At 35.5% G+C, this 16,784-nt stretch overlaps 1 protein-coding gene across 1 annotated transcript in view; it reads left to right on the top strand.

Moving 5' to 3' along the window:
- LOC126249592 (endosome/lysosome-associated apoptosis and autophagy regulator family member 2-like) overlaps positions 1 to 16,784 on the top strand; it is a 241,594-nt gene that overhangs the window by 132,510 nt on the left and 92,300 nt on the right. Inside the window, exons 4-6 of the mRNA XM_049951256.1 lie at positions 239 to 386; positions 2,912 to 3,101; positions 4,196 to 4,434. Of these exons, the coding sequence (XP_049807213.1) occupies positions 239 to 386; positions 2,912 to 3,101; positions 4,196 to 4,434 (577 nt within the window). The remainder of the gene's footprint in view (positions 1 to 238; positions 387 to 2,911; positions 3,102 to 4,195; positions 4,435 to 16,784) is intronic.

The raw sequence follows: 16,784 nt of genomic DNA, 5'->3' as shown, positions 1-16,784 counted from the left end.
TTGCTGAATTAAATGCGTGCTGTACAGCAGAGGAATTGATGGTTTTTGGGTACAGGGCTAAAATGTAAGTATAATTTGGTCTGAGAATTCCACACACTAAGACTATGACTCTCTGTGACAAGATACAGCAAATAAAACTAAAGGGCAAGTGATGTATTTCTTCATATTGTTTAATTGTTGCTAATTGTATGTTTATTATATGATCATGAAAAGTAGTTGAAGAATTTCGTTTTTACAGGTTTGGATGGCAACCAAAAGGTGAATTTATTGCTTCACTTGGAGGGCCATGTGCAGCTACTCTAACTTACACAGTTCACCTTGTGAAACCAGGAAACATGACATATATCTACCAATACTCTGATAAAGATGTGATATTTGATTTTGAGGTAAATAACTTTCAACTTAAAGCTGTATCATGAACCACAATATTTGCATGAAAAAATTATCCACAGATGAAGACAACTGTAGAAGTCGAGCTTAAAAAAGTTAACAGAAAATATTCGTCAGAACAGTTTCGAAGCTAGGAAACCAAAACCACAACCATCTAGCATTGTGCCTCTGGTAGATGAAGCAAATGGTTGAAAATGCACATATAATACACAGTCAAATGGCTGCACAGAAGAGTTATGATTGAAATAAATATTTACTTATACAAGTTTTACGTTCTTTTATATATGATACTTATTCACTGTAATAACAGTCTAAAACTGAAACTGATCATAATAAAATACACAACTGTGCAGTTTCATATCATCAGTTATTTCATCCATAAGCTATTAAGAACCGATGTGACGAATTAGTCACAACTATGGTTCTGTCTCTCTACAGCAGCAATATTTCAGCAAATCTGCCTACAAAAATTCTCACTTTCCATTTAATTTTGGTGGAAATGCAAGACATCACATCTGAATTTTAAAAACTCAGAAATTTTAAATGAGACATAAAATCAGAATTTTTTATGTTTGGTCCAGAAGCTTAATGATTTAGGGAAAAAAATTAACAATTTGTTTGAATGATTTTAAGTAAGTTATGAATGTTTTCTTAACTTTGACCGCTTGGCTGCCATTAAGAAAGCACAAAATCACGTTTTTGCAGAACTCAGTAAATCACAAAAAACCTACACGCAGCAAATTCACTTCAGTCTAACTTCATACCTCATGAAAGCGAAGGAAATCGTATTAGATTACAATTCTGGTGGTGACTACCCAGTAAACAATGATTTTTCACCAGCATTCCATCTTTAATGCTTCAGAGAAAAAATTATGTTTGATATAATGAAAGCTGTGGAAGGATTTGAAGAACTGGAACTGGAAAAATTTTAAAAGTTAATATCTATCTATTCTACAGTATATATTCACTGGTTTCTCAGCTTCGGCAAGTAAAAAACGAATTATAGAATGTTGTTCACCTAAAGTGAACACTTCAAGCGGGTATGTATTTTTGAGGTTATAAAAAAAACAATCTTGATACATCAGCTGACCAGGGCTCATCCCAGTGATGCCAATTTAAAGCCATAAAAGTACCAAACTTGCCCTACTAATGGTTTTTTCCCATACCAATTTGTCTCTTTGATTACTGAATGACCCTCGTAATAACCTCAGACTTTTTGCAGGTAATGGAGTTGTGTATAATGAAGTAAATGAATTACTATCTGAAAGAAGCTGCATAAATATTCAGTCAGATGATAAGATTTCAAAGTGGTGCAAAGATTGATAACTTGCTTTAAATGTTCAGAAATGTAAAATTGTGCATTTCACAAAATGAAAAAAAAGTAGTATCCTATGACTATTATATCAATGAGTCACTTCTGAAATTGGCTAACTCATACAAATACTTAGGTGTAACACTTTGTATTGATGTGAAATGGAGTGATCACATGAGCGCCATTGTGGGTAAAGCAGGTGGTAGACTTTGGTTTATTGGACACTGGAGAAGTGCAGTCAGTCTACAAAGGAGATTGCTTACAAATCACTCATACTACCATTTCTAGAATATTGCTCAAGTGTGTGGAACCCCTACCAAATAGGTCTAACAGGAGATATGGAACATATACTGAGAAGGGCTGCGTGGTTGGTCACAGGTTTGTTTGATCCATGGAGGAGTGTCACAGACATACTGAAGGAACTAAACTGAAAAGCTCTTGAAGACAGACATAAACTATCCCAAGAAAGTTTATTAACAATGTTTCAAGAACCAGCTTTAAATGGTGACTCTAGAATATACTAGAATCCCCTATGTATCACTCACTTAGGGATCATGAGGCTAAAATTAGAATAATTATTGCATGCATAGAGGCATTCACACAATCATTCTTCCCATGCTTCATATGCGAATGGAACAGGAAGGAACCCTAATAACTGGTACAATGGGATGTACCATTTGCCATGCACCTCATGGTGGTTTTGCAGGATGCAGATGTAGATGTAGATATACACACACACACACACACACACACACACACACACACACACACACACACACACACACACACACACACACACACACAAAACTACATTCCTACAGTACTAAGAGTAGCTACAGCACCTATCCAATGTTCAGTGCAACCATTGTATTGTAGGTGTTGTTGTTACTCATTCTATTGTTTGAAATCACACAAAACTATTCGGTATATTATTGAAATGTTTTCCATTTACAACAGTAGTTCATTTCAAGTAACAGTTATTTAGTGTAAAAGGAATGATTGTTTAACTAAGTATCTTTGCACTGTTGTGTGTGCGAAAGTTGAAAATCAGTAGAAGTGTGGTTTTGATTCTGAGACTCAAGTAATTTATTAAATGTGCAACATGGCATGTCTGTTAACTTTTTACTTATTCATAAAACTTAATAGTAACTAAAATAAAGAGTAGCAGTACAAATAAACTGTATTTTTATTTTAATTCGTCCCATGTAGGCACAAAATGACCAGTGCCAATCAGTTGGTGACTCCAAAGAGTATCGATGGCCATCATCCACAAGAGAAGGGGAATGGAAACAGCAAACTATCCAATTAAAAACTGGACAAAATGTCCTGCAGTGGAAAACCATTGGAATGGACATCCATCATGGGAAACCGGTATTGATTAAATCAATCGAAATCAGTGGTCAGTATGAAGCATTACTGATGTATTAATGCTTGAAATATCAGTAATACACTACTAGTATAACTTCCACAATTTCTGACTTCTCTTGTATTATTGTGAGTGCATCATGAATTGATTTTCACAGAACCTGACATGCTGATTTTATATGATTATAATACTATATATTCTAGTATTTCAACAACTTTAATGTTTGCACATTCAGCTTAATGAAAACAGATAACCTAAGACAATAACTACAAACAGACATTACATTAGTATAAGCAGCAATGTAAGAAATATGACAAGATCTTGATATTTTGGAATCAAGGTATTAGTATTTGACAAGTAAACATATGAAAAAGACATGAATACAAATAAAATGTGATAAAGGGAATGTGTACCACTCATAACTTTTGATTAACATGTGGTAGGCTTACTTGTGAGACACAAAGATGTGCCAAACAAAGATATTTGCTAAATTATTAACCATTTGTCTCATATTCTGCCATCCTTAATTTTTGTTTTAGAGGGTTTTTTCATGTGTGTATAACTAAATGTGCAGCTGATTCTTCATCTTCACATCCAGAATTCAACACACCACAACTAAAATACAAACGCACGCAGAAAAAGTTTTCACAGTCTACACACAGATTGTGTGTAGTGTTTCTTCCATTAGGGTAAATAACCACTGGGGGTATGAGGAGACAGTGAGAAGGACATTCTGACACAGAATTAAAGTAAAATTATGGTCAAATCTTTGGTGGGTGTTAGTACAGTATTTGTGGATCCTGAAACAGACAGAATGAACAATGAAAAAAAAAAAACTTAGGATTAAAGTGGAAAGACAAAACCTGTAGAGGAATAAGATGCAAATAATGAGAATGTAACAGACAAGATTCAAACAGAGTAATTAATTTTGTTTTTATGTTACTGACTGATAAAAGATAAGCAGGTACATGGATAACCAAGAAAAAAGAAAAACTTACTTGGTGGTATAGCTAGTATGTTCCTAAGGGTATTTCACCAATTAAATCAATTAAATTGTAAGAAATAAAAGAATGAAAACAATTAAAATAATTTAAATTGTTTCATAAATACACTGTTTTGATTTACAGGAGTTGCATTTACATCATCATGCACACCATGTCGTGCAGGGACATACAGCCCAAGTGGTGCTCGTTCCTGTCTTGAATGTCCTGAAAACCACTACTCTACAAGTGAAGCAAGTACTTGCTCACCATGTAATAACATAACTGAATATGCACCCAGAATGTCCTCTTCATGTCTTCGAAGGCAGCCATGTACACATAAAGATTATTATGAAACAAGGACTCCTTGTGATGCAAATAATCAGGTAAGTGTAAAGTCTCTTTTGAAAAATTATCAAAATAGTTGAGAAATCTAATCCTTGCTATACAGTGATTAAAACAACTTTTAGAATGAAAGCTGGGCATAACGGAAAGTTATGCACCCAGAAATCAATCCTATTTATTGAAATGAATGGAAGTTGTGCACTCATTACAAGCAATACAAATAATGATGCTCAGACATAATTGTTTGTAATGTTGTGTTTATAAATTGAGACTACTTCTCATTTCCTTAGACCATGTTATATCAAAAAGATGCATTCCACTCACAGTAAGCAATGCCAGATGTGGGGTCACAAATTACACAAGACCCAGGTTGAAGTGATTATTTAAATTTTTGATAGAGGAATGTCTTGCTGTTACTGAAATATATTTCCGGTGGTTGTGAGGAAGGACAACTACTCACATTTAATGAAGTGATGAGTGGTGTATGGGTCTGTTTTAAGTAAGGATGACAGACTCAGCTTACAACCCATACTCTTCCTCAGAACAAGAAGTTTATAAACACGTGCATTCACTCACTTGCGCACATAATTCTGATACATTTCATGTCTGAGTCACTGCTGTAAATGACAACAGTTGAGAAAACTGTATTGGCTTAAATGATTATTTTAATCAAATGCCTACACTTATGGCCTTTATTTACTTAGACAGTCATTATAATCAGATCCGTACACATATTTGAGTTTGCAGCATTGTTTTAGTATGAGTATCTTTAAGGATCCAGGAGAGTGGCAGGTTTCACATCCTTTTTACATGTTCTTGTAACTGAATTCTTTATACATATGCATTACATTCTGAGTAGAGCCAAATTCAAGGGCTTGTGTAGGGAAAGAGTAAACTTGATTTTTAGATGCATTGTAAAATCTGAAATCACTAAAATGATAGGAATATTTAATGTAACAAATGCATAGCAGTGTAACTGATTTGATGAGTGTAGAAACAACACTTCATCCCTGAATGTTACTGCAGGTATCCCTTGACAGGCAGCAATGCAATGAGTGAATATAGACCAAAAATAACTCATGAATGAGTGATGTTTTGGATAGCAATCTTTTTTTCTGTCTGAACAACAGAAAATACAGGATGGAGTGTAACAATATTATGAGAGGGAAAGTTGCTACTCACCATATAGCGGAGATGCTGAGTCACAGATAGGTACCACAAAAAGACTCTCAAAACTAAAGCTTTCACCCATTAAGGCTGTTATCAACACTTTTTCTGTTTGTTAATATCCGTTAGCTGTTAAACTAACACAAATGTCTATTAACCAGTTATGGTAAAGTATTATTAATTTAGCAGCTGTGATGTTAATAACAATTAAAATTATTGAAACTTCCTGTCAGATTAATCTGCCAGGAAGTTTCATATCAGTGCACACTCCGCTGCAGAGTGAAAATCTCATTCTGGAAACATCCCCCAGGCTGTGGCTAAGCCATGTCTCTACAATATCCTTTCTTTCAGGAGTACTAGTTCTGCATGGTTCGCAGGAGAGCTTATGTAAAGTTTGGAAAGTAGGAGACGAGGTACTGGCAGAAGTAAAGCTGTGAGGACGGGGCGTGAGTCGTGCTTGGGTAGCTCAGTTGGTAGAGCACTTGCCCGTGAAAGACAAAGGTCCCGAGTTCGAGTCTCGGTCCGGCACACAGTTTTAATCAGCCAGGAAGTTTCATATAGGCGCACACTCCACTGCAGAGTGAAAATCTCATTCTGGATTTGAAATTATTGTTGTAGTCTACAGTCTGAAGACTGGTTTGATACAGCTCTACACACAAGTGTATCCTGTCATCTCTGCATAAATAATATAACCTCATCAATTTGATCCAGCTTACAGTAGTCAAACATTGGTCTCCCTGCACAACCCTTACTTCCCTCACTTCCTTGCATAAGCAAATTGATAATTTCGCAATGCCTCAAGATAGGTCCTATCAACCAATCATTTCTTTTAGTCAAGTTGTGTGATAAATTTCTTTTTTTCCCCAGTTTGATTCAGTCCCTCTTCATTAATTTTTAGCATTCTTCTGTAGCATCACATTTCAAAAGCTTCTATTCTCTTTTTGTCTCCAGGGTTTATTATTGTTGTTTCACTTGTATACAAGAATGCACTCCAGAAAATACTTTCAAAAAGGCTTTCTAATGCTTAAATTTAAGTATGTTATTTACAAATTTCTCTTTTTCAGAAATACTTTTCTTGCTATTGGCAGTGTGCATTTTGCATCCTCTCTACTTCAACCATTGTCAAATGTTTTGCTGCCCACTTTAAGTGTCTCACAACATTGTCTCATTTAATCTGAATACATTCCATTACACTTGTTTTACTTTTGTTGATATTCCTCTTGTATGGTAACCTATTTTCAAGGCATTATCCATTTTATTCAACTAATCTTGCAATTTCAGGCAGAATTACAGTGTCATTGGGAAACCTTTAACGTTTAACTTTCTTAACTCTGAATTTTAATTCTCTAGCCCAATTTGTCTTTGGTTTCCTTTACAGCTTCATCAATAAGCAGACTGAATAATGTCAAGGATAGGGTACAAATCTGTCTCATTCCTTTCTCAACTACAGCTTCTCTTACATGTCCTTTGACTCTTAAAACTGAAGCCTGCTACATGTAAAAGTTGTAGGTGACCTTTTACTCCCTGTATTTTAACCCTGCCATCTTCATGATTTAAGAGAGTGTGTTTCAGTCAACATTATCAAACCCTTTCTTTAAATCTACAAATGCTTTTGATATTCATACACTTGCTTCTCCTTTCTCCAAAACTCTCTTTAATTTTCCTGTAGGTGGTATCTACTTTTCCATAGTCATGCATTCTTCTACAGCTTTGCAGTTCGTTTTTAGGCAGTTTGCACTTTCTGCTAATCTCATTTATTCTGCATGTTTCATTTAAATTTTATTCTTTTATCAATTGAATTCAATATCTCATGTGATATCCAAAGGATAGTTACTGCATCTTGTCTTTTTGATCATCTGTTGCCTTCACCATTTCATCTGTCAAAGCTATGCATTCATAGTCCATTGAATTCCATTCCTCTCTTTCAGTTAACTGTCATCTAAACCTTTGAAATCCTCAACAACCAATGCTTTTTTCAGTTTATCCAGGTTCCATCTCATTAACTTCCAACCTTTCTACAATTTCTTCAGTTCTAATTTGCGGCACCTAAACAATAAATTATAGTTAGAGTCCACATCTGCCCTGGATGTATTTTGCAGTTAAAAATCTGGTTTTGAAATCTCTACAGTACCATGATATAACCTATTTAAAACTTGATGTCTCCAGATCTTCCCTTATAAAAACTTATTTTATGATTCTTAAACTTGGTGTTAGCAACGACTGAATTGTGCTCTGTGCATAATTCGACCAGGCAAGTTACCCTTCTATTTCTCTCACCCAATCCATGTTCTCCTACTATTTTTTGTGCCTTCTGCATAATGGATATAGTTAGGTGCCATACATAATGTTTAGGATTACTAATCTTATTACATTAATGTATCAATGCCACATTTTGTGCCACTATTGCTCATCATCGGTTACTTAAACATTATTTTTGCTAGAAATACTGTTAACTGGATTACTGTTAATTTGTTTACTAGCTGTGTATAATTATTTGTATGCCTTGATGTCAGATACTAGTGGCTCAAAACACATTACTAATAAATAGGGACCGATAATGCGAATTCTACCTCAAAATGCGAAATTTCTCATTAGACGCTGTTTCATAGTGAATTGTATCCAGATGGACTATTTATCATAAATAGTTTGAAATAGCTTTATTTTCTGCGTACAATATCGCAAATGTAAGCAGTTAAATGGCGAAGCCCAATTTGGAATGATAATGTGCACAAGAATCTACTTGCAAAAAAGAGTGTACGAACGTAATCATGTATCAATGCCCCATGCCAGTTGTGGACGGCTGAATGGTCTAAGACACATGTCACGTAATGCAACATAGTATTCAGCCATGGGACCTAGCTTTTTATGGGAAAGAAACGAGTACGTTTGTTTGTTAGCTAAAGCTCAAAAGATAGTTTAATGCAGACAGTTTTAACATGGCAAATTATGTGGCGGATGTTTTGAATGTAGTTGTATCGAATACCATTAGAGGTCGGGCCTGAAATACGTCGTTAACAATACTCTGTTAACTTCAACAAGCAATTGCGAGGTAGATGTCCGCGAACGCGAACTGTGTGTTGCTTGTTGTTTTATTTTCCTGTTTTGAAATAAGTGAAGCGACTAATCCTGGTCCATCACAGATTCGACTACAACCCTTACAACACCAGAAGAGATCGGCGATCCCTATGACAATGTGACAATTCTGCTGTAGGTTGGTTTCAAGCGAAATGGAGGCGGGGTTTGTTTGCCTTCACAACCCCTTCCCCTATGGCTGTCAAAATTATGGTCTGTTTACGCTTGCAGCCATCTGCGACTATGGCCTACAGCGCCCACTCTTTGCACTATAGCGATTAAGAAACAAAATCTGTAATATTTTCCGACGGGGCTGAAATTCTTCCCCTAACGTTGAAATCGAGTTGCTGTAAGTTCGATTCTTCTACGCGAAGTGCCTTGTCAGTTCTATCTGTAGCTCTGTTATTCATGGGTCAAAGGGTTATGTATGCCCACAAGAGGTCGAAATTAGCTATCTACAGATTTTTAAATCTTCAAATTGGGCGGGAAAAGACAAATTATGCTCAGAAACACCTTATATCGGAGACGCTTTCACTTAACTGGCGGGAAATGCTGCTGCTTTTCAACTATGTATATGTGAGCTTCATGTAAACATGAAGTGTCCAGTATTGTTGTAAGAAATGATCCACAGACAAATAAATAACAACAGAACACTCATTTTTGGAAGCTGAAATACAGCCAAACGAAGAAAACAGAGGCCATTTCGAAAGAAAAAGGTGCTGAACTTTTTGCAAAAGCAAACTTTCCACTCAAGAAGTTCCTTATCAGCACTATTTAAACATTCAGTTAATAATTTGTTTGTCGTCACTCATTAGCATGACAAACTTTTAAATTTGTGCATCTGCTCAAAAAATGGTTCAAATGGCTCTGAGCACTATGGGACTTAACTTCTGAGGTCATCAGTCCGCTAGAACTTAGAACTACTTAAACCTAACTAACCTAAGAACGTCACACACATCCATGCCCGAGGCAGGATTCGAACCTGCGACCGTAGCGGTCGCGCGGTACCAGACTGAAGCACCTAGAACCGCTCGGCCACAGCGGCCTGCTACATCTGCTCATTTACAAACAAAGAAAATAGATGCGAATTTTGACAAAAATAGATTTGAATTTTACAAAAAATAGATGCGAATTTTGCCAAAAAGAGATGCTACGTTTTTCCGTCCTTACTTGTAATATATTAGTATAATAAGATCAATAATCTTAAACATTGTGACTGATTATGGTGGATACATATATCCTATATTACAACATACTCATGGAAAACTAACTGGCAATATGGCAATGATTATTTCTTTCTTTTCCAACTGCTGAATTCCAGTTTTTCATCATAAATAAATTTTATCTCCCTTAATGATCTGAATAATTTCTTTCATCTCAACGTACACTATTTCAATCTCTTCATCTGTGAAGCTAATGGGCCTAAAAATGTGTACTAATGTGGTGGGTATGGGCTTTGTGTCTATCTGTGGTTTAACAATATGTTCATTATGCTATTCATAGTAGCTTACTCACATTACTATTTTCCTATTCATTAGTATACTTATTTCATCTTTTATTAATAACTCACCTGGCTGGTAGTTCTGTTCGTTCTTCTACCACACTTTACTAATTCCTAGAATATCTGACTTCAGCCTATCAGTTTCTTGTTCCGAACTCCCTAATGTATTCATCTGATTAAGAGATCTAACAATTCATCCTCTATCCCATAGAATGCCATATTTTTTTTTCTGGTAACATCATCTTCCTGTGTAATCCCCATCTGGAGATCCAAATGGAAGACGATTTTATGTCTGGAATGTGTTACCCAAGTGGATGCCATCATCAGTAATCCATACAGACGAGCTGCTTGTTCCCCTTTCTTTCATTCATTTGCAATACCAACGTAGCAAGACCATACTCTTAATGTAACAAGGCCAAACCAGTCAGTGATCAAGACTAGTGTCCCTGCAACTACCAAAAATTGTGGTGCCCCACTTCATGAACTTGTTTGTTAGACACGCCACTCTGCCGATACCTCTCTGATGAGGTTGCATCCACAGTACATGCAAACCACCCTATCATCAAAAGGTACACAGTTCATGGAGGAAGCAGGAGAAATATCTTTTTGCTACTTTAAGTTTCAGCTCACAGTCATGGGCACAGTGTTCATTATCATCATTCTCACTATAGCTCAGAGATCTCAAATTATCTAGTAAGGCAGTTTGCACCACTTTTAGTGGAAAGAAGTTTCTGTCACTTTAAGAATATTTTCCACATTTACTATCACACGGAGAGCATTGTAGTTGCTTAATATTATTTGTTTGTTTCTCTATTTATTATAATAAAGTTTTCACTTCGTCTAGTGAGTCTGTTTATACATTGTTTCCCATACTAGATACATTGTACGAGATGTCATCTTCTAGACTATTTAAGGTTACTATAAATAGGTCTCATCCCTGTGTAGGTATAATTACAGTGATTTAGAAAGGCTTTTATCCAAATGGGATGGAAGTTGGTACATGTGATGTACATCTTCAGACAAATGAATAATTACATTAGCAGGATAACTGGAATAATTGGATGATATATTGTAGAGAAAAAGCTTCACACATTGAACAAGTCAGTAACACACTGGTTCACGTGTGGCCTTAGGCAAGGAGTTATTTGGCTTGGCACTGAATGATAGGGTTGTTGGATGTTATCTTGAGGAATATCATGCCAGATTATGCACAACTGGCATGTTAGATTATCAAAATGCCAAGATGGTTTAAGAGCCCTACCCATAATGCCCCAAATATTCTCAACTGGGGAGAGGTCCAGCAATTGCACTGACCACGGTGGGGTTTGGTAAGCGTGAAGTCAAGCAGTAGAAACTCTCACTATGTATGGGTGGGCATTATGTGCTGAAATGTAAGCCCAGGATGGCTTGTCATGAAGGGCAACTAAATGGGACATAAAATATTGCCGGAATACCACTGTGCTGTAAGGGTGCCACGGATGACAACCAAAGGAAGTAGTCCCCCACACCATCACTCCTGGTTGTTGGGTCGTATGTTGTTCGACAATCGTGTCGTTTTCTCATCTTCAGACACATCTTCAGCCTAGAATCTCGTTGACTGGAGTAGAATTGTCTTCATTGATGAGTTCCACTTTGAATTGAGCCCCAATGACCGGTGACATTTTTTAAATATATTTTTGAAATGTTAACGGTTGATGGCCAGTTCATGTTGCATAGTTCTCTATTGAATGGAGGTAAACAATGTTACATACTGCATTTGGTTACAGTTCTTTCTCTTAAGGTTCTAATGCAGCAGACTTACGCTTTAAGAAATAGTTAGTAGTTGCTTAGTGTGGCAAAAGCATTATCAACATAAAAGTCACAAGCTTGCTCACTATACGGGTGGCACAATAATTTCATCAGAGTAACACACTATTTTTAAGGTTGAGCACTAGTTAACACTGTCTATTGCTGCACTGGATTGTTATCATAGCATTACACTTTTGTGGAAGTTAATCACAGTCATGTAAGTTGAATGCAAATTCACAATGTGAAATGATTATAAGATATTATCATTGAGTTAATAAGGGTACGAGATCTGACTTGAACATGGTACATTTTATGAACTATTATGACCATGGTGAACTTTACTATACCAAGGGACATACTTATTGCTTCTCTGATTTCCAGCTGCTGACAGCAGGCTCTGGGACTGGTTGAATTTGGCTGTTTTCAGTAGACTACAAGCTTTTTGTAAGACTAGAAATTTAAAAAAAAATTTTGGAATACTATTATTCTTCCATGGTGTTAATCCTCTTGTTTACAAGTATAGGTGCCATAATGAATACAATAGTAATCTACACAAAATTATTAATTTGTCAGTTAATTAATTGGTGCTTCACATCATACTACACAGAAAAATTAAGATAACCAAAGTTAGTAGTCAAAGCACAGAATCTAACAGTGGTTATGGCAAAATCTGCAATGAAAATTGGCAGTGTCTGAGAACTTCAGGTTTAATTACTGTGGAAGATAATTAGTTTCAGGTAATGTAAAATACATTACTGGAAAGTCAGAATACTTAGCTTTGAATGGTACAGGTCATTATATTGGATTCTGCTAGTTAGCTCATAGGTTCTTTCCTTGTATAGAACTGTAATACTATCTTCAATTAACTATAACTTTTAATTAATATAAGATATAGCCAAACTAATGGTATAACTGGAATAATTGCAGTGAGAAGAATTAATTGAACAATGTATTTAAATTGAGCTTTCACTATTAACTGATTTGCTGATTGTCACATACCTATCACATATTACACAAACAGCTGTATCGGTGATATAATAAGCTTGGCAAAAAATCTGTAATTATTCAAAACTGATGATGTAACAGATACGGTGTACCCACTTGTTATATCTCATAACACACCCTCCCTCCATTGAATTACACAGACAAATGTGGAGAAATATTTGACTGGTTAGTTCAGTGGTCTATAAGATGCCACAATATTTTTCTGGAAAATATAAGAAACAAAGTAGAAACAAATAAATTTTTGTATAAAATATTAAAAATATAGATTTCTAATAACCTTCCCTGGCCATAAACTAAAAGACATAAAATACAAAAATTTCAAAACATATGTATATCACACTATTTCATAATACAAAAGAATGTACCTCTCTCTTGCATTTCTCTTTAGAAAGTTTTTGTTCTTGCTGTGGATGGAAAGGAAAAATTCTTTACATCTTTTACCTAACAGTCTCTTCCACAAACACTTTACTAGCGCATTTTGTTTTAACTTGGTCCACTTCTTCCACAGCTTCAAATTGTCAGTCCCTGTCCACTCCCCCCGCCCCCCCGTTTCCCCCTCCCTCTCACCATGAGTCATTAGACACTGTTACACTCAGCAGTCATACTTGAGAATGCAAAAAAGGATATCATATGTGCATGTTGAAAAAAATTGGCAAAGACAGGCACTAAGTTACTTATATTGAAGACTTGATATCGATGCGAGTTTTGAAAGCACTAAAGGATGTTAACTGACGTAGTAATTGATGACAAGAGATATTATTTGAGCATTACAGTTCAGTATCAGTTTCAGCTATGAATCAGCTAATGACTAAAATTAAACCTTTAACAAGGCAAGACATTATATGAAAATGCTTGTCAAGCAGTGACAGGCTGTTCATAAAATGATTAAGCACACTTTTGGGCAGAACCTCATAACATGCAAAAACCGAATTTGGGACAGAACCTTAGACAGTAAGAAGTATAACAAAAGCTGGAACAGAACCACAGATAGGAAAGATGTAGATGTGAGTGTACCAGAAAAAAAGAATGGTTGCACCCAACTAGGGGAAGGCACTGCTCACCACATAGTGTATTCATTAAAGATCAGTGGAGACCCTACCTAATTAATTTATCCATTTGCTGAAATGCTTTTAATTCTTTCCCCAAAGCGTTTGTTTGCAAAATTTAGAAATAGTTCAGGCTGCTATGGATGGGTTCTTAGATATCTTACTAATGTTGTGTTCTTCAAACCAAATATTGTGTTAGATTTTGTATAACCTAGTTCATAAGTATTATCATGTGCAACTTATAGCACCCATGATATACATACAAAAATTTATTTGTTTCTTAATTTAATCTTCTGGACTTTTCTCTTGTTTTTACCAAGAGTAAATATCTTATCTTGAAATGGCTGATTTTATATTTTGGTCAAGCCTCTTCTTTCTTTCTAATGCCTTCTTTATTGTTTCTTTTACTATCTTAATCTTTCCATCTTGAGGATTTTCACTTAACATTGGAAATTCAATATCTTCCTCAAAGATGTCAGTGAGTTTTTCTACAAAACTTTGTTCACAAGGTGCAGGGCCAGTGGATTCATTCCACAGGCTGTTAATTGTTATTAATTATTAATTATAATTGATATATTGATAATTATAATTAATAATCAATAATATTAAATATTAATTATGTTCTTAGCTGGTGCATGCAGAATGTATTTTGTTTCAATATTTTCTACACAACCTATTGATTTACTTCATGACTCTTCAGCTCATATTCACCCTCAGAAATTATGCTAAAGGTTTTGTATTGTTGATTTTGTGCATTCTCAGACATTTCATAAATCTCTTTGAAAAAAATTGTGGCCCATTGTCTGATGAAACTGATTTTGGTGCCCCCACATTGTAAAAGTAATCTGTTTCTAATTTTTCAACTATGGTTTTAGTATTGGCTCTTTTTATGAGATAAAGTTTAATATGTTTAGAAAATGTGTCTAAAACTACAAAAATATCTGTATAACCTCCATTAGGTGCTGGAAGGGTGCCTGGAAATTCCACAGAAATTAACTCTCTTCACTCATTAGGAAGAATTGAATACATTAGACCTCTTGACTGTACTTCAGTAGCCTTCACCCTCTTGCATTTATCACACCCATCCAACCTCTTTTTGAGCATTTGCCACAAGTTGTTAAAAGTTACCATTTCCTGAATCCTGGATACAGTTTTCCCAGTGCCATAGAAGCCATAACTGTCATGAAGGTAATCATTTCATTTATCAACATCTTTTTCTGGAAAGCACAGCTTCCACTCCAGTTTGTCTAAAGTTTTTACCCGGAACAATAATCTGTGATGTGTTATGTAGTACTGCCTTACTCTTGTTTCCTCATTTGAATTATAATTTTTCTTAGCTATCCTCACACTTGGATCCATATTCTGTTCACTTCTCATCTGTTTATAAATTAATTTCCATTGTCTATGCAACTGCATAACCTCAAGAGGCAGTTGTACATGCCATAAATCAAGAAATGCATACGGTATGTCAGCTGCAATTTTTCACTCGCACAGACAGAAACCAAATGTACCAGTGCCAGAGCGACAGGTAACGTACACTGTGGCTGACAGAGGTCACCTTGGTCAGGCACAATTTCATGTGGCAAAGCTGCCAGTGTCATAAGGAAATTTAATATAAGTTGTACATGCAGATTACTAACAATGACAAAAGTAAAGCTCACGGCATAAACTCATGCAAAATATGACAGCAAAAACTACATATGTGGTTAGCTCCTTTCAGAGTCCAAAATATGTCATCAACAGCTTCTGTCAAAATGAAATGCTGTCGACATGGTGCATTGTTTAAATAACAGTCATGAATTTATTCATTACATTAATGACGTTACACTATTGAGTGACTGTATTTTGTTTTCCTCGGGTATCACTAATTTATGTTCCTATTATAGAAACTTTAGAGTCGGTTCAGAATAATCTTATTTTCCACAGTAAAACAGATTTGTCATTGGTGAATGAACTTATTGACTTAGTAGGCCAATCTCTTTCATTTAATTATTTTTCCTTTCATGGACATATTTTTCATCAAAATGATGGCTTACCAATGAGCTCAAGCCTTTCTGGGATTCTGAGATTTTTATAAATACCTGTTGTTTGGAACATGAACTCTTTGTGCAAAGCAGAATGAGCTTCTTATTAAAAATGTACTGTACAGACATTATGTTGACAATATACTCATCAGTTTTAATGGGAGTAAGGATGAGGTGCTTAGGCTACAAGAAACTTTTAACTCTTTTCACCATAATTTAAATTTCTCTGTTGAGGGTTCTCTTAACGTTTTGGGTTTATGGATGAGTAGGAAACGGCCAGTGTTTAGAATATGACATTTTTTGTAATCCAACAACAACACATGTCATTATTGTTAAAAATTCTAATTATTCCCCATCACAGAAGAAAACGTTTTTTCGTTCAGTGTTCCACATGTTAAAAATTTTATACTTGACCAGGATTGGAAAATAGCCACCATTGTACAGATAGGGATTGCAAATGGATTTAGAGAAACTGGTCTTAGGAAAACGGGTGAAAAAATTCTGTCACAGACTCACGAAGGGACTGGAGTAAAGAACAAAGATGTTTGATGTGCTGCTATGACGTATGTTGGCCCACCATTGTGACATTCGCCTGCTTTATTTCTTTGTTGATTGTTCTAGGTGTTGACATACTGTGTTGCTATATTGGCTGAAAAATAGGGGGGTGGAAGTTGAACTCTGACTACATAAATGATGTAGCCAACAGTTGCACAGTTGCATTTCACCTCTATCTTTACTTTCACTGTTCACCACCCCACAATATTACACAGTTAATATGGCCAGTGCAC

Source organism: Schistocerca nitens, chromosome 3 (genome assembly GCF_023898315.1).
Source record: "Schistocerca nitens isolate TAMUIC-IGC-003100 chromosome 3, iqSchNite1.1, whole genome shotgun sequence".
NCBI lineage: Eukaryota > Metazoa > Arthropoda > Insecta > Orthoptera > Acrididae > Schistocerca > Schistocerca nitens.
This window is presented reverse-complemented; position numbering and strand designations above follow the sequence as displayed.